Here is a 22445-nt window from a genome sequence, read left to right on the forward strand (position 1 = left end):
CTACTGTGTCTCTCCTTTCATTGCCAAGACGCTTTAATAACGGTGAGGAGAAATATTCAAATCGGTTTGCTCTGTTCATACTCGGGACCAGTGAATTAAACTTGTGACAAGGATGAACAAAAGGAGTTTATTAGAAACTAACCACACTTCCTTTTTTCCCCCCAAATACAATCTGTGTCCTCAAGCATAAAATGATAATATACAGATTAATTTCTAGACACAAAGATAAAACACACTCTTATGGCTTTAAAGTGCCATTCCACCATTGGATGTATTCTTTGGCATAAAATACAATATATTTTGACAACATATATAAATGGTATCACTAGATAGAGAAATCTTTTAGCTTCAAAATGATATATCAAACATAATTTTTTGACAACGACAAGTATATTAATTTTGCGACCAAAGTCACCTACCCTTTTAATTTCCGTGCATGATGTCATCGGCAGGTTCCCCTTCTTGTGTACCACGTGACGTGGCACATATTATCAGCAATGGCGGATAGAACGCGATAATACCAATAAATCTAGCTAACTGAAAGATTAACTCAATTTTTCACAATTTTTTTGGCCCCCGTATACGAGGAGAAATGACTCTCTCACTTTGGGGGTTTCCTGGTCTAAAAATAGACCGACACGTGGTACACAAGAAGGGGAACCTGCCAATGACGTCACGTTTCACTACCGCGCGGAAATTAAAAGGGTAGGTGACTTTGGTCGCAAAATTAATATACTTGTCGTTGTCAAAAAATTGTTTATCATTTTGAAGCTAAAAGATTTCTCTGTCTAGTCATGTTGTCATAAAATATATTGTATTTTATGCCAAAGAATACATCCAATGGTGGAATGGCACTTTAAAAGATTCCCTTAGACTTGATTCGCCTGCCTTTATACACACACACCTACTATAAATGTCCCATGTTGTAATTAAATATATTCGTTTGCTCTTTGAGCAGAAATACATTCAAACATTTTTCACTAAATTCAACTTTTTTTTTTTTGGAAAAACGATTATTGCTCTTTCAAGCTTTACACATCAACTGTCCTATCATAATATTCAGGCGAGAACCTGGGACCCGGGTAATATCGTTTTCCAAATAGATGCTACTAAAAACCTTTTCACGCAGTATTTATTAAGAGCACCTGTCCTCCTCCGCTCCTATGGGCGCGTTTCATTATTTTCAAGCCACCATCTAGACGCACTGTGTTGCGCTAAAAACGGGTAAGATGGAAGAACCTGTGGCTGAAGAAAACCAAGTAAAATACAGTGTAAACAAGCCTGTGTGCACAGCAGCTGAGGTGGTTCCTGATGGACAGGGAGTTATCGTCCCATGCGCCAAAGCAGCAAGTAGAGGAAAAGCCCGAACGAGAAAAGTGCTGGATGAAGTGAATTCGGATGTTTCCGATGCACTTGAGGATCATCTGAAGGAATATTACACTGAAATGTCTCACCATCTCCCGACTATTCCTCGTCAATTCTCTATTTGGATGTTTTGACACCGAGACGTACAAGTGTTTCAGAAAGTCACCTCTGCTCTGAGAAACTCCCATTTTGTTTTTGCACGAGTTTTAATGCGCTTCAAGTTTCATCCCAAATCCAGTACACTCCCTCCCCTGCTCGGTGAGCGTGTGTTTGATCTCTCGGTTACATGTCTACAGTCATACCATCATCCACACACTAGCCGTTATAGGATGATGAACGGTGCTTTCCTGCTTTTTCAGATAACAGTGGTCAGACCAAACAAAAATTCCTAAAAATCAAAGACGCACATTTGCTTCTGGTAGTGGTTATCATCAGTCTGTGCCAAATCTCCACACTATCAGAAATAAAGGTACCAAACTACTTTTTCTTGCCAAGAGGACATCTTTTTACCTGGGAAAGGTACATGTAATATATCTCTAATTATTCTATTCACATTCACTGGATATGAGCAATCGTGCACTCTGATTGGCTACTGTACTACTAGGCTACCAGCTTGTATACCGTGAGTAGAGGAAAACAAAATGGCTGTAAGTGTTACTGAACCAACCGAGGATGAAATAAAAACTACTTGAAAACAAAACCCCAAAAATTATCGAGTATTTAAAGGAAACAAAAATAGCTAAAAGAATAGTGTCGTAATCTCCTGTTCCACACTCCAGCCCAGTCAGTGGTGGTAAAGCACCTTTAAAGGTGCATATCACGGGTAAATTCAGGAGCAAGATCAATGTAATTCTCCTATTTTATATTAAACTTTGGTCAAATATCTGTCGCATTTTATGCAATTTTTTTTACCTTGCGTAATATCAGAAAAATTCAGTTGAAGTCAAGCCATTTGAGTTGAATTGGTCCGCCTCTGAAAAAACTTGGCATTTCCCGGCAAACATTGATTTTCGTGACGTCGCGTGCGGGACGCCTCCCTCTGAATCCTACGTCAGCGCTGGTTTGTTTATGAGAAAACGACCTGGTGGTTTTCTGCAAATTTCTTCAATGTTATCACGTAATTATTAAAATGGTTAACAGCTGTATCGTAGGACGGTGTAGCAACACCAATCATGATGGGATTAGTACTCATCGTTTCCCAAAAGACCGGACAATGAGAGAGAAACGGGAGCGCTTGGTCTACACAGGCTGTGCACTGAAACTGTGCAAAGCTTGCGCAGCCTGCTCGCGCTTCCGCAGGTGACGTCACGAATCTGGCTCCAGACTCGCTTGGGATTTTTCCAGACGCGTTTTGTTTTTTATTTTTTTCTGCTGTAGACGGATGGCCTTGTGCAGAATTACCCTTCTGGATGAGTGTGTAAAGGGACATTCTTTCATATTAAAAAACAAAAACATGAAATTGGTCCAGGATATGCACTTTAAGTTGGTTTACCAACCGCCAAAAAACCCTAAAGAAGAAGAGGACACCCACCAAAAAAAAAGTACAACAAAATATTAAATAAAAGTATTTCATGGTAAGATTTTTTTTTTCCCCAAGGAACTAAAACTTTTCACAAACTGCAACCGTCATTTCGCTGGTTGCGGTGGTGTAGTGGTTAGTGCTGTCACCCCACAGCAAGAAGATCCGGGTTCGATCCCCGTGGCCGACGAGGGCCTTTCTGTGTGGAGTTTGCATGTTCTCCCCGTGTCCGCGTGGGTTTCCTCTGGGTGCTCCGGTTTCCCCCACAGTCCAAAGACATGCAGGTTAGGTTAACTGGTGACTCTAAATTGACCGTAGGTGTGAATGTGAGTGTGAATGGTTGTCTGTGTCTATGTGTCAGCCCTGTGATGACCTGGCGACTTGTCCAGGGTGTACCCCGCCTTTCGCCCGTAGTCAGCTGGGATAGGCTCCAGCTTGCCTGCGACCCTGTAGAACAGGATAAAGCGGCTACAGATAATGGATGGATTGCGCTGGTTTGTTTACATTCTAAGCGGGATTGATTTTGTTGGCTGTTTTGTATAAAAGAGTTTTTACTTATTGAATTTGCAAAAAAAAAAATTTGTTTCTCAAAATCCAGTGAATGTGTATAGAATAAAACAGTTATTCCACTCAGTCTTGTACACCGCTTATAGCCAACTCCGCTATGAGCTCATGTACGACTTGATTTCATGGAGTAACTGTTAAATAGCTTTTAGATTAAAGGCTTGTTGTCTTAAATGTCCAAATACGTACCTTAGCTTATTTGGAAAGGTTACTATAGTCATGTTTCCCCGTGAAAGCTACACACTCAAGGTACTAAAGGTGAAAAAGATGTATGACAAGGAAAAGTACAGTTTGAAAGGTGAATTCATGAGCCTCGGGCTTGTGAGCCAATAGAAATGGAGAATGAGGGACTGTGGAGGAAGTGCTGCTTATGAAATTAGCAGCCTTTTGCCTTACTGGTTTTGTTGTAATACTGTTTTTCTGTCTGCTTGCTAGGATTTTCTTGTTAACGCGTGGCCGTTTTCTCCGTCCTCATGAAAGTACATCGATGTGCATCAACGCAGAAGCAGAAATCAGCCCGAATCAGTTATGTTCAGGTTTCTAGGTCTTACAGAATAATGTTCAAAATAAATTCAGGACCTTTGGATTTCAAGACAGGAAGTCTAAGACACAAAGTAACACATTTCCACGGCTTGGAAGTGTGTCGTCGAATTTTACAACCCTGCGAGATTCATCATTTTCTGTTAATCTGTTTTCTTCCGTAAAGACACTTTGTCTTTGGTTTCCTGCAGTTTCTCAGCCAGTTTGTCTTTCGTCTCTTCCATTTTTTCAGCCAAGCGCTCTTTAGTCTCTTCCATGCGTTCGGACAGGAGCTCTTTAGTTTCCTCCATTTTCTCTGAAAATCGTTCTTTCGTCTCCTCCATCTTCTCGGAGAGTCTCTCTCTGGTCTCTTCCATTTTGTCCTGCAGGTACTCTGTGACGGGAGGAGGCGTGGAGAAGTAGCCGTGCTTACGGAGGTACTGCACTGACAGGGACGTGCCGCCCAGAGTCACCGTGTATCTGGCTGGTGTAGCAAGCTGTTCAGGACATAAAGCTGATCAGTGAAACGGAGAATTTTGACACATGCCTTGCTTCATGTTCTATGGATTAGATGAGTGCAGTTGATACCTTATACATTGCGTAGGCTGTGAGCGCATATCCACCCTGAGAGTCTCGCAAAATGCCCACGAGCTTGTCCGGTACGCCGATGTACTCCAGAAACGGCACCACGTTCACCCCTCTGGTAAAAAAAAAAAAAACAGACAATTTCGAAATGTTTTAGCAATGATGCAATTTGGGATGAGGATTTTATGGCCAGTCATTTAAAGTGGAATTATACAGGGTTCAAAATGGCATGCTGATAAGAATGTGTCCTGTAGTTGTTTGCACTCCAGATGAGAGTGAAGTGTGTGTGAATGAGAAACACTGACAGACTTTAACCAGGAAAACAGCTTTACAATTGGTCTTTAAACCATAATTACCAAGGAACGTTTTCCTTAACAACAGTGTGTTTGGTTTAGGAATATCAAAAAGTATATGCAGCGAAGGTTTACTGTGTGCGTGTGTGTGTGTGTGTCAGATCTGTGCACTGACACAGCTTCCTTATAATGTTTAACCACAATCTGAGAACAGAAAATGATTCAAATTAGGATTGCCAGAGCCATTATTAAAAAAGGGAAAAAAATTCAAATACTCGAACATGGAGAGAAAAAATGTTTGAAAACTTCCATCCATCCATTATCTGTAGCCGCTTATCCTGTTCTGCAGGCAAGCTGGAGCCTATCCCAGCTGACTATGGGCGAGAGGCGGGGTACACCCTGGACAAGTCGCCAGGTCATCACAGGGCTCATACATTTGGCCCTTTTCCACTACCCTTTTTCAGCTCACTTCAGCCCGACACGGCTCGCGTTTCGACTACCTCCGAACAGCACGACTCAGCTCGCTTCAGCCCTACTCAGCACCCAAAACTCGCACGGTTTTGGAGTGGGGCTGAAGTGAGCCAAACCGAGCTGAGTGGGGCTAGGGGCGTGAGCAGACACTCCCCTGTGCACTGATTGGTGAGGAGGAGTGTCCTCACATGCCCACACACGCCCCGCGAGCACGCTGGGATCTGTAAACACCGCAAACCCGGAAGAAGGAGAATTACGAGAATTTCTGAAGCCTTATGCGCCTCACCTCATCTATACGCTCTTGCCAGTATCTGTTGGCGTTGTCGGTGACAACAAGCCACAGAACCAAGACCAGCAACACTAACGACTCCATGTCCTCCATGTTTATTGTTTACTATCCGGGTCGTTAGACTACCGCTTAAAAGATCACTGATGTCACTGTTTGCGCCGCTTAACGACATCACGTGACGTCCACCCACTTTCGCTAACTCCACCCAATGTGTCCACCCACTTCCAGCCAGCACGGTTCAGCGCGGCTGTAGTCAAAATGCAACTCCAATAGCCCCGCTCAGCTCGACTCAGCCCAACTCAGCACGGCACGGCTCAGCCGTGTTTGTAGTGGAAAAGCGGCAATAGAGACAACCATTCACACCTACAGCCAATTTAGAGCCACCATGTCTTTGGGGGAAACCAGCCCTCGCCAGCCGCTGGGTTTGAACCCAGGACCTTCTTGCTGTGAGGCAAAGGTGCTAACCACTACACCACCGGAAGCCATGGCTTAACGGTTAGAGAAGCAACATTGGGACCAAAAGGTTGCTGGTTCAATTCCCTGGACCAGTAGGAATGGCTGAAGTGCCCTTGAGCAAGATACCTAACCCCCAACTGTTCCCCAGGCTGATCTGAGTATGTTGTACATCACTCTGGACCCTCTAAAGCATCTGCTAAATGCCTGTAATGTAATGTAATGTAATTTAGCAATACCAAGGATAGTCATGTTTGAAAACTGAATTGAAATATCAGTCATTGAATCTGTTCATAGGGTGTTTTCACACCTGGTCCCCTTTAAAGGAACCAGACTCAGTCCTCTTTAAGTGGACCAACAGAAAAAGAACTACGTTCTTTTTGTGTTCACACTGTGAATTTATTACAAAGAGGACTGGGTTCTCTTTCTGGTCCAGTTAAGCTTTGATGGGGCCTCAGTCCTCTTTCTGTTCACACCAGGTCCTCTAGAGCCCTCAGACCCCCAGTGCACGGAATTCTGGGTAATTTTCTCTTGAATCAAAATGTCTGCTGCCATGCTTGCCCTGCTGTATTCTTTGATCAAAATAGTGCGGATTAAGGAAAATAAAATTATATATTAGTTATTAGTGCTGTCAAAAATGTCGCGTTATTAACGCGTTAACTTGACTCAATTTTAACGGCGATAATTTTTTTTATCGCGAGATTAACGCTCTGTAACATGATGTAGGTTTTTCATAAGCTTTTGAAACTGCCAGGAACTTGGAACAGAGACTTTGCTTAGAAAAACAATAGCAGCTAGACTGTAATGCCACGCCCCGCACAGCCAGAGTCCTCTGCCCTCCTCCCCCAAAGAACCAGCGCGGGCAGGGCGCGCTAGTAGAGATGGGATTTATGGCTCTTTGATGGGATCCGCATCTTTGTGATCCGTTCTTTGAAAAGAGCCGTTCAAAAGTCTGGCTCATTTGGCTCTTTTTAAATATTCATTCAGTTTTAAGAAGACAGCGTCTAAAGAAGCCAGATCCCTCTGAACTGTAAACTCAATGCTATCCCAGAAATCCTTCCTGTAATATGCAAATTTGGCCGCCTCTGATTGGACAGCGCGACGCATCAACAGGCAGAAAGTGTAAAAGTACAAAATGTGTTAAGTGAGCTGAAACAGTAAAGATCAGATTCAATGCAATATTTATCAACGAACAACTTAAAGTTAATATAATAGTGTACTTTATATTAGGCCAAAAAAAAGTGTTTTTTTTTCCGGTTACGTAGATTTCAAAACTAGGGTCGGTAGGCAGGCTTTTTTTTTTTTTTCAAGATGGCTGCCATAACCTATATTTAGACAGGAATAATTTCACAAAATATAATGAATTTCTTTGCAGGTCACCTGAGTTACCACCTTCTGATGAATCTGATGCAGCATGAGACACCTTTTAACATGAATTTTTCTGTAAATATAACAGCTCAATACACCATGAGAGAGAGAGAGAGAGAGAGAGAGCAGCCCCGCCCCTCTCTGCTCCCTGAGTGCAGCTCGTCGCCTTGGTAACGGTGCAGGGAAAAGACACAATATAACAAGCAAAGAGCGCTTTTTCTCAGAGTTCCCTCTCCTCGAACAACGCTGATTTACACAGAAACGGAAGGAGCTATTCACAAAATTCTTTCACATTGAGTGCTACAAGGCTCCCATGAACACATTAATGTAATTTTTTTTGTCCCTAGTGTAAAAAATGTGGACACTAGAGCGAGTTAAAAACAAGTGACTTTTCTGATTTTGCAGTAAAAGCGCTGCCACGTTTATAATGGGAGTCTATGGGAGAGCGCGGCTGTCCTCTCCTCACTTTCAGGCTTCTCATTCAAAAACTGTAAATCCTATCGCTCAGGGAGACACATGTCTTGATTCACACAATGTGTGACTACAACTTTTGAGAAAGTTGTGTGTGTAGAGTGAAAATTGTGGCTGAGAAAACAGTTTAAATGAGAAAGTTAGAGCTTTTTTTTTCAAGCTGCCTACACTCTAAACTCCTGAGCGCCGCTGGTGTGTAACGCCATAAACTCCCATTATAAAGCCGGAATTTCTCCAGATGTGCTCATGGTGTTTGACCTGTGACTGATCAAAAAGTATAGAACCTAGCAAAAAAGTTGAATGCCAGATCCACACAGGAGAATCATGTCTCTAGGTGAAAGACAAAATAAGCGTTCTCTCTGCTTCTGTTCCCTCCGCCGGCCCCGACACACCACTGCCTCCGCGGAGTGTGCGCGCACACACCGCATGTCGGGGCCGCGGATGAGTTACTCTCCCCTGATCAACGAAGTCGGCGGGGAATTTGTGGTTATTATCGGTACAAACAGCGCGAATCACAACTTAAATGAGTGCGGTTCAGTTTGACATTATTGTCAGTCCGTTAGATAAACATTTAATTTTATTAAAATCGAAAATTAATATTTAGAGCCTGTGGGCTACAAAAATAAGTCATTAAAGTAGCCGGCTGGACTTAATTGTGTAGTCGGCTGTATGGCCGGCAGCCGGCGCTTGTGGAAAGCCCTGATTTTCCCAGTGAGTGACAAAAACTTCCGGTTCACGTGGTTGGGTTAAAGTCGCGACTGGGAAAAAAACAGAAAAAAAGTTTAGGGTCGGGCGGTACGGATTAGGGTCGGTCAGGTAACCGGAAACACTTTTTTTTTTTTTTTTGGCCTTATAATCAAGCATGTCAAGCCTACCGTCACTGTGTAAACTATCTCTCTGATTAGAGTTGTAGACTAACTCAAACAGTAGATCATTTCACTCATGGTTCTCTTGCTAGCCCTGCGCTGGTGCTCGGCTTAGGTTTCACTTTGCAGTGGCTGTGTCAAGACGTGTTATGCTTTGCAATAAACAAAAAAAAACACTGGTACAAAGTAAGCCCATTCACTTTATGCTGATAAGAGAATTACAACGGTTTTTTATGTGACAAAAATGTGCGATTAAATTGCGATTAAGTGCGAGTTAACTATGACTGTCGCGACATTAATCGCGATTAAATATTTTAATCGCTTGACAGCACTAATAGTTATATTATTGTGGCCGACTCATCAGTCAGTAAGTTCAGAGAACTGTAAAGCGGCTGTGGTAAGTTGCAAAAGGAAGTTGAGTTTCCCTGCTACAGTCACATGACCAACTACGGCAAACAAAGAAGGTTAAACTACAGTGAAAAAGGCGACGTGAACCCGGTGCGCTTTTTGTTCACAATGCGCAGATTAGGCGAACCGTACCGTTGATTTTTAGCGAACCGTACTGAGACCACCTCCTGAGGTGGTCTCAGTTCGGTTCGCTTTAAAGGGGTCTGGGTACAGTTGGAGTGTTCACATATGCGCAAAAAATGCTGAGTCATCGATCTGAGTTCGGTTAGATGGCTGAAAGGGACCAAGTGTGAAAGCACCCTTATATTCAACATTACTGATGAAGTGAAGGATAAAACAAGAACTTTGTCGTTAATATGTGACTGAAATGAGAAACTGGCTGTCAAAGATGACACTGAGGTTCTGAACCAGAGAGGATAGAGATACTTGAGTATGTTTATAACATTTCGCAGGCACCCTTATCCAAAGCGACTTACATTTACCTCTCTACACACACAACTGAGCAGTTGAGGGTTAAGGACTTTGCTCAGCTTGGCGGTGCCACTGCCTCCGTATTTTGAGTAAGCGGAGCAGATCAGGATGGAATCAGTCCTGTCCGGTTTGGTGAACTCTCAGCCCATTTTCCATGATATGTTTAATTGGCAGCATGTAAATACAGAATAAAAAAGAGGGCCCAGGGTTTTGTTGGACATCCTGTTTAACAGACACAGAGTCCAATGGACATGCCTCAGAATGACACACTGAGAGCAGTCCGATAGATAGGACTCGAACCAATTCGCCACCGTTCCTGATTTACCCAATAATTTCCACGTGATTAAGTAGCACAGTCAAAAGCTATCCTTCAGTGCTGTGACCTCTTCTGAAGCCTTAAAGCAAATGTTCTGTGGAAAGGTGGTCGTGAAGCTGCTCGGACATTCTGGCTAAAGGTTTGTTCTACAATTTTGGCTAAAAATGAGTTGGTCCTTGGGTTGGTTTGCAGGGACTGGCGTTACAACAGCATTTTTTTTTTTTTTTTAGATGAGGAGGAATAAAACCAGTGAACAGTGAATTGTTGATGATAGTAGTTATGCGCAGGCATACTACAGGTTAAATTTTTTTTTTTTTAAAGAAATTATGTAGGGATGGAATCAAGAGACAAACTGGTCCTCATCTTGGAAATGAGTTTTGAACTTAATCAGCAGCGATTATCATGAAGCTAAACAGACATAAGAAAATGGATGGTTTCAAGGTAAGGGTAAATCACTGGGGTCCGAGGCAGCAGCAAAGCAAATGACATGGAGTTGCTGTTACCAACCTGAAGTTGATTATTTTCTGATCGCAGCGTGCACCAAAGTGCTTTATTGCTCTTATGCCACAGCAATTTGCCGACGCTAACGATTTTTATTTAGTCAAAAACCTTACAACCGTTTTCCTATCTAATTTAGAATTCATAGTTACATTTACTGTGTAGCGCTGTCGCCTCACAGCAAGAAGGTCCGGGTTCGAGCCCCGGGGCCGGCGAGGGCCTTTCTGTGTGGAGTTTGCATGTTCTCCCCGTGTCCATGTGGGTTTCCTCCGGGTGCTCCGGTTTCCCCCACAGTCCAAAGACATGCAGGTTAGGTTAACTGGTGACTCTAAATTGACCGTAGGTGTGAATGTGAGTGTGAATGGTTGTCTGTGTGTCAGCCCTGTGATGACCTGGCGACTTGTCCAGGGTGTACCCCGCCTTTCGCCCGTAGTCAGCTGGGATAGGCTCCAGCTTGACTGCGACCCTGCAGAACAGGATAAAGCGGCTACAGATAATGAGATGAGAGATTTACTGTTGTGGAACTTCCACGAAACAAGTTAGTTCCTGCTTTCACTTGTGTAATAAAGCTATAAACGGTTGTTCCCTCAACAACCTCTTTTTTTTTCTCTCCCTTTAAAGTAATACTGAAAAAAAAAAAACCACTACCACATCTCACTGCTGACCAGTGAATTAACGTCTCCTGACAGAAAACTTTGAGTTCGTTTGTGTTGTGATTCCACAATATACGTCCCTGTGTAATCCCTTCGGACAGAATGTGTACAATTGTACATATAGAGTTTTATAGTATTTTTCCTTGTGTCCGAAGGGGCTGTCACTATAGAAGCAATGTATTAGAATGAGTGCAGTAATATAAAGCTGTGATCTGTCTTGCAGCTAGAACTACCAATACCTTCTGACCAATCAGATTTGAGAATTCAACAGTGTTGTGGTACAAGCAGGGATGTGATTTGGGGCTGGTGAAATTATCTGAAAATTTTAGCCAGGGGTCTGGGGGCCGCAGGCCCCCAGCTGGTCCAGGGCAGTGCCCTGGTGGGGGGACAAAGTAGTCAATGAACCAAAGTAGTCAAATTTTGAAATGCAAGGTAGAACTGATAATGTTTTATCATATGAGATGATAAAAAGGTTTTAGAAATCTCAAAATGTAAACAAAACGCGTCCGGACAAAAAAAAAAAAAGTTTTCTGTGAAATTGACTCATATACAGAACTGTACAGCGTTCACTCACTTGAGGATTTTCATATGCAAGAATAAAAATCACTTTTTCACTAAACAACATTCACAAAAAATGTGTTTGCTGAATCCATTCAATCCAATCAGAAGTCTGTGAAGAAGCCAATATCTCTAATATTTCTACTCCTATTTCTGAAAGGCGGGGTACACCCTGGACAAGTCGCCAGGTCATCACAGGGCTGACACATAGACACAGACAACCATTCACACTCACACCTACGGTCAATTTATGCCGCTTTTCCACTACAAACGCGGCTGAGCCGGGCCGTGCTGAGTCGGGCTGAGCCGTGCCGTGCTGAGTCGGGCTGAGTGGGGCTGTTGGAGTTGCATTTCGACTACAACCGCGCTGAACCGTGCTGGCTGGAAGTGGGTGGACACATTGGGTGGAGTTAGCGAAAGTGGGTGGACGTCACGTGATGTCGTTAAGCAGCACAAACGGTGACATCAGTGACCTTTTAAACGGTAGTCTCACAACCCGGATAGTAAACAATAAACATGGAGTCGTTAGTGTTGCTGGTCTTGGTGCTGTGGCTTGTTGTCACCGACAACGCCAACAGATACTGGCAAGAGCGTATAGATGAGGCGAGGCGCATAAGGCTTCAGAAATTCTCGTAATTCTTCTTCTTCCGGGTTTGCGGTGTTTACAGATCCCAGCTTGCTCGCGGGGCGTGTGAGAACACTCCTCCTCACCAATCAGTGCACAGGGGAGTGTCTGCTCACGCCCCTAGCCCCACTCGGCTCGCTTTGGCTCGCTTCAGCCCCACTCCAAAACCGTGCGAGTTTTGGGGGCTGAGCAGGGCTGAAACGAGCTGAGTCGTGCTGTTCTGAGGTAGTCGAAACGCGAGCCGTGTCGGGCTGAAGCGAGCTGAAAAAGAGTAGTGGAAAAGGGCCATTAGAGTCATCAGTTAACCTAACCGCATGTCTTTGGACTGTGGGGGAAACCGGAGCACCCGGAGGAAACCCACGCGGACACGGGGAGAACATGCAAACTCCACACAGAAAAGCCCTCGCCGGCCCCGGGGCTCGAACCCAGACCTTCTTGCTGTGAGGTGACAGTGCTGACTGCTACACCACTGTGCCACCCTTAATTTTTTTTTATTGCTGTAAATTTTGTTAATTATGCCTTAGATTTCACGGTAACAGGGGTGATAGCGTTCCGGCGCCGCGCCGGATTTCCGGCATACCGTGGCTGGGGAAAAAAAAAAAAAAAAAATCTAGTTCGCCCATTGTCCTGTGTCATTCTGAGATGCGCAGATAGACAGTAAAGGGAATTCCGAATTCCCTTTACTGTCTATCTGCGCATCTCAGAATGACACAGGACAATGGGCGAACTAGATTTTTTTTTTTTTTTTTCCCCAGCCACGGTACGCAGGAAATCCGGCGCGGCGCCGGAACGCTATCACCCCTGCGGTAATGTGTAAATAATGTAAGTATTACATTGGTTGTAAATTTAATTAAGTTCATTCATTCATTCACAATTATCATACTTTTTTAAAAAATAATTTAAAAAATAAATAAATAAATAAATAAATTTAACAACCTGGCTAATAACACTGGTCAAGATGATGTTGACACCTCTAAAACGAAACTAACTTTATATAGTAGCCTCCATATACACACACTGAAGGCTCAATCCCAAATCACTTCCTCCTTCTTATACAAGTGCCCTACACAGGGGGCCCCTGTCGTCTCTCTAGTGCACTCTATATGCCTTATGGAGCGGTTTGGTCTTCAGTGCAACAGATTTCCTCTTCATCAGCGCGGTGGAGCAACAGGACAGGGGGCGTTTCCAGCTGCGCAGCGCTCACTTTCACTTAGCCTGTTAGCCAGAGCAGGCAGCTGCAACACATATTTTGACTTTCTATGTAGCCAGAAGAAGCTATACATGCTCCAAAATAGGATTAAATTATAAATAAATGGCCTTGACAGACTTGTTTAAGCGGTGCGTTAAAGCTCTTGCTAGCTACATGGCTAAGTAGCAACAAGCCTGAGTGTAAAGTAATGGCCCTTTTCCACTACCCTTTTTCAGCTCACTTCAGCTCGCTTCAGCCCGACATGGCTCGCGTTTCGACTACCAAAAACCAGCACAACTCAGCTCGCTTCAGCCCTGCTTAGCCCCTAAAACTCGCACGGTTTTGGAGTGGGGCTGAAGCGAGCTAAAGCGAGCCGAGTGAGGCTGGGGGCGTGAGCAGACACTCCCCTGTGCACTGATTGGTGAGGAGGAGTGTCCTCACATGCCCACACACGCCCCGCGAGCACGCTGGGATCTGTAAACACCGTAAACCCGGAAGAAGAAGAATTACGAGAATTTCTGAAGCCTTATATGCACCTCGCCTCATCTATACGCTCTTGCCTGTATCTGTTGGCGTTGTCGGTGACAACAAGCCACAGCACCAAAACCAGCAACACTAACGACTCCATGTCCTCCATGTTTATTGTTTACTATTCGGGTCGTGAGACTACCGCTGAAAAGATCACTGATGTCACTGTTTGCGCTGCTTAACGACATCACCTGACGTCCACCCACTTTCGCTAACTCCACCCAATGTGTCCACCCACTTCCAGCCAGCACGGTTCAGCGCGGTTGTAGTCGAAATGCAACTCCAACAGCCCCGCTCAGCACGGCACGGCTCAGCCCGACTCAGCCGCGTTTGTAGTGGAAAAGCGGCATAACAGAACTTCACTGCTACTAGCAAGCCGTGCTAACTCAGGAGCTAGCTCTGGTGTCGGGTCTGTTCCCTGAGCAAATGTTCCAGTCATTTTACACCCAAAGTGGAAATATTTCCGCGGACTAAATGACGAACAGCATCTCCTCCTCTCTTTCCTTTCCTCTCCGCCCAGCCCGCCGGTACGTGAACTCATTCCGGGTGACCGTCAGCCAACCTCTCGCCTCCCTAAACACACACACAAAGCCCACTAGCTCGACCCAGACAACCATGTCCTGTCAAACACACTCGGCTCTGCCACGTCGGACAAAACGCACACATAAAAAGCTGAGTTTGTTCGTGACCAAACGACACACACTCACAGATAACACGCTGATGCGTAGAGGGGCCTCCAGCAAGCACGCCATCTCTCTCTGCCCCTGAGCGAGAGACGATCCGCCCCGACCTGAACAAATGTCTCACGGTATTATGTCCAACGTCTGTAGCAACCTCTTTCTCCAACCATTCCCAGCGGAACTTGTTTTTCACTATTCTGTCGATTTCTTTAACTCGATTTGCATCTTTACGCTCGATCACGGAGGCTGCCATCTTTCAACTCTGTTTGAAGCGAGCTTACGTACAGCTATCTAACAAGCGCGTTCCATTGGTTGTTACAGAGCGATGGGCCAATCACGTACCTCGTTTCATCTCAATGACGGAATTACTGAAAGTCGGAACGAATAGGATATGAATGCGGATATTTGAGCGAAAAATCGGAAAAAATTTTTTTTCAAATTTTGAGGTGAAAAAAGCGGAATTCCGCAAATTCGCGGAAAAATCACATCCCTGTACAAGATAAAGATTACTCGCTTTCAGTATAAATATGCAGGTGATTATAGGAAATCGCACTCGCTGATTGATCGAGAAAATCAGACTATTTCTCAATAATCACCTCGAGTAACTCGGCAAAATGACAACCAATCACTTCGTCGCCGTAAGTGAGGAAGAATTTTAAACGATGAAGGAAAACGCTGTTCTTAAAAGCGCTAAAAACGCTACAAAGTTTGGTCTAAAACTATTCAAAGGTAAGGCGGGATTGTGATTTATTTTATCCGTTTCAAAACAAAGTATTTTAAGTGACTCAGCATAGATGAGTGACAAGTCTGTGCGGCGACTTTATTACATTTGCATGCTGCTTTTGAAGTTTGAAATGAATTTTTTTAAAATAATCATCTGTGTATTTATCTCATCTCATTATCTCTAGCCGCTTTATCCTGTTCTACAGGGTCGCAGGCAAGCTGGAGCCTATCCCAGCTGACTACGGGCGAAAGGCGGGGTACACCCTGGACAAGTCGCCAGGTCATCACAGGGCTGACACATAGACACAGACAACCATTCACACTCACATTCACACCTACGGTCAATTTAGAGTCACCAGTTAACCTAACCTGCATGTCTTTGGACTGTGGGGGAAACCGGAGCACCTGGAGGAAACCCACGCGGACACGGGGAGAACATGCAAACTCCGCACAGAAAGGCCCTCGTCGGCCACGGGGCTCGAACCCGGACCTTCTTGCTGTGAGGCGACAGCGCTAACCACTACAGCACCGTGCCGCCACTGTGTATTTATACTAGAACAATTATCCACCTCAGGCTCAGTGAAGAATAACCTCAGCTTCATCTCGGTTATCATTCACCGATATTCACTTCACCTACAGCGAATAACTTAACTATTAAGATGCAGACAAACTACATCACTAAAGTGTTCCTTCAGGAATTAACGTTTATTTTGAAGGTGATTAACAGCTAGATAGTGAAAAGAACAATTGTCAACATTTATGCCAAAAGAACTAAATGAACATTCGAGAGAAAAGTCGTGCACTTACTTCATGGCAGCATAATAAAACGTCCCAAACCACACAGTGGAAGTGACGAGATGCACTGGCACCATCACTTTGCCATACTGTTTAAAAGTCTTCTTAAATCTCTGATAGAGGCCGATCGACTTGTCCTGCAGTGGATCGAGGTCTCTGTTGCTCTGCGGTGAGGCTCCTGTCCCTCCCTGGTCTCGCTCATGCCTCTGTGCAGCTGTCTGAACGTCAGGACGTGTCTTGTGGGACTCGGAGTTCCTGATGATGCTGGACGAGCTGAAGCAGCGTACAGTCAAGCGCTTGATATCAAGGCTCTGTGCACCGACACTCAGGTCCCTCATGTTGAGGTGCAGGCACACCGAGCGCAGCGGGACGGCTGCAGGACACAGCACACGCTGCATCGTGTGTTCCTCAAAATCCCGACCTCTCACAGCCTACAGGGGCAAAAACAAAGCATCAATACAACATCTCTGTTCCTGCACCTAATGTGTACCTCCAGTATTAATAATTAACATCACAGTGATGTGTGTAAAAAGTATGAGTAAGGTCAAGGTGCTCACAGCGTCTCTGTGCAACTGTGTGCATTCTGGCTTTCGGGTAAACCTTAGATTACTTTCACACACGAATGAGTGATACAACGACAGCATCGTAAGAGATTTAATCACAGTATTTTGACTTCATTCCTCACTCACATGGCAGTTAAACAAAACTGCATCATATTTGCATATCCATTTAAGAAAAAAGTGACAAAATAAATTTTATTCATACATAGAGCGCCGAGTCGGCTATAAACCGTGTACAACGAGATTGAGTGGAATAACGGTTTTATTCTATCCACATTCACTGGATTTTGAGAAACAGAGCATTTTTATATTTTGCAAATTCGATAAATAACTTTATACAAAATGTCCGACAAAATAATTTCCGCTTAGAATGTAAACAAACCGGCGAAATGACAGGAGCAATTTGTGAAAAATGTTGTAATAATTCTTGAAAAAAAAAAATAGATACCATCATATACTTTTATTCCATATTTTGTTGCTTTTTTGTATTTCTGGGGGGTTTGTTTTCGAGTAGAGTTTTTATTGCGTCCTCGGTTGGTTCGGCAACACACGCCGTCATTTTGTTTTTCTCTACTCACGGTATATGAGCTGATAGCTTAGTAGTAGTAGAGCAGCCAATCAGAGCGCGTGATTGCTCATATCCAGTGAATGTGGATAGAATAAAACTAAAATGTAGGGAGACCGGGGATGGTTGTAACAGCATCACTTTCACCAATAAGAGATAACATAAAAAGTCATGCGATCAATTTCACGTTAACCAATCCCTCCCTGACCTTGCATGCGAATTTGCACTAAGAAGTGTGCAGGTTTTACAGCCAAAACGCTCATTATCAGGCAAGAAAATAATTTTTTGGATCAAGTCTATATTTTGATTAATACAGAAATAGGGCTGGGAATCGATCCAGATTTCCTGGATTGATTCGATTCTGATTCATAAGGTCGCGATCCGATTCGATCCACGATTCGATCCGATATTGATCTACTTAGATATTGCTGGATTGTCACTTTAAAGTAAAAACTGTCCCTATTGACAGGAACAGCCCCATATGTTGTTTTCGCATACATTTTTGGGATAACAGTTTCGCTCAAATGTTTGCGACTGGGCAGGACATAGCGTGGTTCCAGTCTCTTCACCAGTAGTTTGAATCCAGCATTTTTTACGACACTGTAGGGGCGTAGGTCTTTACTAATAAATATTCCGACACCCTCGGTTATGCTCAAGGCACGCTGAGAATTTGAAGGAAATTTAACACCAAATGCCTTCTCCAGTGCAGTTTGATTCGTCGCAGGTTTAGCTGAAACTGTGTCGGCGTGGCGCCTGGATAAGTGGTTGCAGAGATTGGTTGTATTGCCACTATATTTTACCTCTATGTGGCACAGTTTGCACACTGCTTTTGTTCTGTCGACTTCGTCTCTGTCCTCGTAACGTTTGAATCCAAAGTAATGCCATACATCAGCTTTCAGGCCAGGCGGTGATTTTAGCTGTGCAGCTTCAGCCATCTCGCGTTCTGAAGTTTCGGTTTCGTTTGCCAGCACCCGCTTTTTATAGCGGTCCTTGCGCGGTCGAGAAAATAGTGCCTATAGCCACCTGGAAGGGATCGATCCATACATTTTTGAATCGAGCTCGTATTTTTTGAACGTGAATCGATATCGGATCATGGATCGATCTTTTGAACCCAGCCCTGTACAGAAACTGTAGGAGTTTTAATTAAGTAACTTGTATTAGATTAATGAGCAGGTTCTAAGGTAAAATGTGAAGCATTTAATCTATGCTAAGTTCAAACCACCATGCTGGTACAGACAGCTAAACAGTGACTAACAGGGATGAGGATGGTTGTAATGCCTCATAAGGAAGTGTTGAAACCATTGCCGTAATTACAACTCGCATAGAAGAAGATTTTAGCATTGTGTACATCGAGCTCTTAGGAAATTCCAAACCCGAAGAAAAGTAGATTAGAAGCGTAAATTGCAAGTTCTGGGCCCATGAAAACTTGCACCCCAGTAGAGCTACATACATCTATCACCACTGCAACTCTGATTAGATGGATAACACACACAGACACATTTCAAGTTCATGTTTTATAATTTAAAAGAAAAACACAGTCTGCATGTTTGTTGGTTGATTAACTGCCAAAAGTCTTTCTGGAAATTTACACTGATTATGATGAGCTACATCTGGACCGCTGCTGAAGGTTTTCGTTCATATGTGTCAACAGGTATTATCAGTTGTTCTTTAAAGGCAGACTGCCTTTCAGATTTTTCAAGTGTAAGTCATAAAAATAATTTTCCCTAATACCCAATTATTTTTGTTTAGTGGACTGAAATCTAGGCGGCACGGTGGTGTAGTGGTTTGCGCTGTCGCCTCACAGCAAGAAGGTCCGGGTTCGAGCCCCGTGGCCGGCGAGGGCCTTTCTGTGTGGAGTTTGCATGTTCTCCCCGTGTCCGCGTGGGTTTCCTCCAGGTGCCCCGGTTTCCCCCACAGTCCAAAGACATGCAGGTTAGGTTAACTGGTGGCTCTAAATTGACCGTAGGTGTGAATGTGAGTGTGAATGGTTGTCTGTGTCTATGTGTCAGCCCTGTGATGACCTGGCGACTTGTCCAGGGTGTACCCCGCCTTTCACCCGTAGTCAGCTGGGATAGGCTCCAGCTCGCCTGCGACCCTGTAGAACAGGATAAAGCGGCTACAGATAATGAGATGAGATGAGACTGAAATCTACTGAATTCAAATCACAGACTACCAATTTTATTAGATTTTGTTTTTAACAGAACAATTAATGAATTTGGGGCCAAGTGGCCCTAAATTTGCCGCCATTTTTTTTCCTGCTTCACCCAATTCAAGATACTATGTCATGCATCACGTGGTGGGCTTTCCCCGTTCACACAAGGCATTGTGGGATACAAATTTGAAACAGGAGAGAAAAATGGAGGATGTGAGTGTGCGAATGAAACGTCAAAGACCGACGACAGTAACGCAAAGCAAGAAGGAAAGACGTTATGTTGTGAAGGAAAGGAAACGCAGGACCAAACTAATAAATATCGGCGCTCAGCGAGCACCTCGGTGTGATCAGCTGTCTGTTTAGTGACAGAATGATGTAACTGTCAGTGCACGGTCAAGGTAAACCTGTGCATGCACACACGGACTTCCTCTGTCTGCTTGACTGCACATTATTTGCTAGAGAATCCCCTCAAATTAAATAACTTCCCAGCCACAGAATGGCCTGATATTTTTTGAGATATTATAGAAATAAACATATATCACAATGACCAAATTTCAGAGGGAACTAAATTTCACTGATTTTATGAAATCGAAAGGCTGTCTCGCTTTAAAAAAGCTCTTCTAATGTTAGGACGCATACCACTGACACTGTTCTTCATTTAGCAGTCGGTGACGTGTTCCTCTCGTTCTTAGTGAACTACAGGAAGATGCTCAAGTGCTGGTACATGCACACTAAACTTGCATACAGTGGTGCTTGAAAGTTTGTGAACCCTTTACAATTTTCTATATTTCTGGATAAATATGACCTAAAACATCATCAGATTTTCACACAAGTCCTAAAAGTAGATAAAGAGAACCCAGTTAAACAAATGAGGCAAAAATATTATACTTGGTCATTTATTTATTGAGGAAAATGATCCAATATTACATATCTGTGAGTGGCAAAAGTATATGAACCTCGAGGATTAGCAGTTAATTTGAAGGTGAAATTAGAGTCAGGTGTTTTCAATCAATGGGATGACAATCAGGTGTGAGTGGGCACCCTGTTTTATTTAAAGAACAGGGATCTATCAAAGTCTGATCTTCACAACACATGTTTGTGGAAGTGTATCATGGCACGAACAAAGGAGATTTCTGAGGACCTCAGAAAAAGCCTTGTTGATGCTCATCAGGCTAGAAAAGGTTACAAAACCATCTCTAAAGAGTTTGGACTCCACCAATCCACAGTCAGACAGATTGTGTACAAATGCAGGAAATTCAAGACCCTGGTTACCCTCCCCAGGAGTGGTCGACTAACAAAGATCACTCCAAGAGCAAGGCATGTAATAGTCAGCGAGGTCACAAAGGACCCCAGGATAACTTCTGAGCAACTGAAGACGTCTCTCACATTGGCTAATGTTCATGAGTCCACCATCAGGAGAACACTGAACAACAAATGGTGTGCATGGCAGGGTTGCAAGGAGAAAGCCACTGCTCTCCAAAAAGAACATTGCTGCTTGTCTGCAGTTTGCTAAAGATCACATGGACAAGAAGGCTATTGGAAAAATGTTTTGTGGATGGATGAGACCAAAATAGAACTTTTTGGTTTAAATGAGAAGCGTTATGTTTGGAGAAAGGAAAACACTGCATTCCAGCATAAGAACCTTATCCCATCTGTGAAACATGGTGGTGGTAGTATTATGGTTTGGGCCTGTTTTGCTGCATCTGGGCCAGGATGGCTTGCCATCATTGATGGAACAATAAATTCTGAATTATACCAGCAAATTCTAAAGGAAAATGTCAGGACATCTGTCCATGAACTTAACCTCAAGAGAAGGTGGGTTATGCAGCAAGACAACAACCCTAAGCACACAAGTCATTCTACCATCCATCCATCCATCCATCCATCCATCTATTTTCTACCGCTTATCCGGATCGTGGGGGTAGCAGCCTAAGCAGAGCAGCCCAGACTTCCCTCTCCCTGGCCACCTCCACCAGCTCTTTTGGGGGAATACCAAGGCGTTCCCAGACCAGCAGGGAGATGTAATCTGTCCAGCATGTCCTGAGTCTGCCCCAGGGTCTCCTCCTGGTGGGGCATGCCCAGAGAACCTCCCTTGGGAGGCATCCAGGGGGAATCCTAACAAGGTGCCCAAACCACCTCAACTGACTCCTTTTGATGTGGAGGAGCAGCGGTTCTACTCTGAGTCTCTCCTGAATGACCAAGCTTCTCACCCTGTCTCTAAGGGAGTGCCCAGCCACCCTACGGAAAAAACTCATTTCTACCGCTTGTATCCGCGATCTCATTCTTTCGGTCATTACCCACAGCTCGTGACCATAGGTGAGAGTGGGAACATAGATGGACCAGTAAATTGAGAGCTTTGCCTTTTGGCTCAGCTCTCTCTTTACCATAACAGACCGGTTTAGCGTCCGCATCACTGCTGACACTGCCCCGATCCGTCTGTCCAACTCCCGCTCCCCTTTACCCTCACTCGTGAACAACACCCTGAGATACTTAAACTCCTCCACTTTAGGTAGCAACTCCCCCCTGACTTGAAATAGGCACTCCACCTGTTTCCGGCTGAGCACCATGGCCACAGACTTGGAGGTGCTGGTCCTCATCCCAGCGCATGCTATAGGTCACAGATTGATGAAGCCAACAGGACCACATCATCTGCAAAAAGCAGAGACGTGATCCTGATGCCACCAAACCGGACACCCTCTGCCCCTTGGCTGCACCTAGAAATTCTGTCCATAAAAGTTATGAACAGAACTGGTGACAAAGGGCAGCCCTGGTGGAGTCCCACATGCACCAGGAACAAGTCTCACTTACTGCCAGCAATGCAAACCAAACTCCTGCTCTGGTCATACAGGGTCCGAATGGCCCACAGTGGTGGGCCTTGAACCCCATACTCCCAAAGCACCCCCCACAGGGCACCATGAAGGACACGGTCATAAGCCTTCTCCAGGTCCACAAAACACATGT

The 22445-nt window shown here is 44.3% G+C and overlaps 1 protein-coding gene across 1 annotated transcript in view; it reads right to left on the reverse strand.

Annotated features, from left to right (window-relative positions):
- Positions 1–3272: 3272 nt before the first annotated feature.
- fam210ab (family with sequence similarity 210 member Ab) overlaps positions 3273–22445 on the reverse strand; it is a 32371-nt gene continuing 13198 nt past the window's right edge. The window contains exons 2-4 of the mRNA XM_060920566.1: positions 16220–16638; positions 4556–4667; positions 3273–4464 (exon numbers count right to left, since the gene is read on the reverse strand). Coding sequence (XP_060776549.1) covers positions 4132–4464; positions 4556–4667; positions 16220–16605 — 831 coding nt within the window. The 5' untranslated portion in view covers positions 16606–16638 and the 3' untranslated portion in view covers positions 3273–4131. The remainder of the gene's footprint in view (positions 4465–4555; positions 4668–16219; positions 16639–22445) is intronic.

The sequence above is a fragment of the Neoarius graeffei genome, chromosome 5, assembly GCF_027579695.1.
Source record: "Neoarius graeffei isolate fNeoGra1 chromosome 5, fNeoGra1.pri, whole genome shotgun sequence".
NCBI lineage: Eukaryota > Metazoa > Chordata > Actinopteri > Siluriformes > Ariidae > Neoarius > Neoarius graeffei.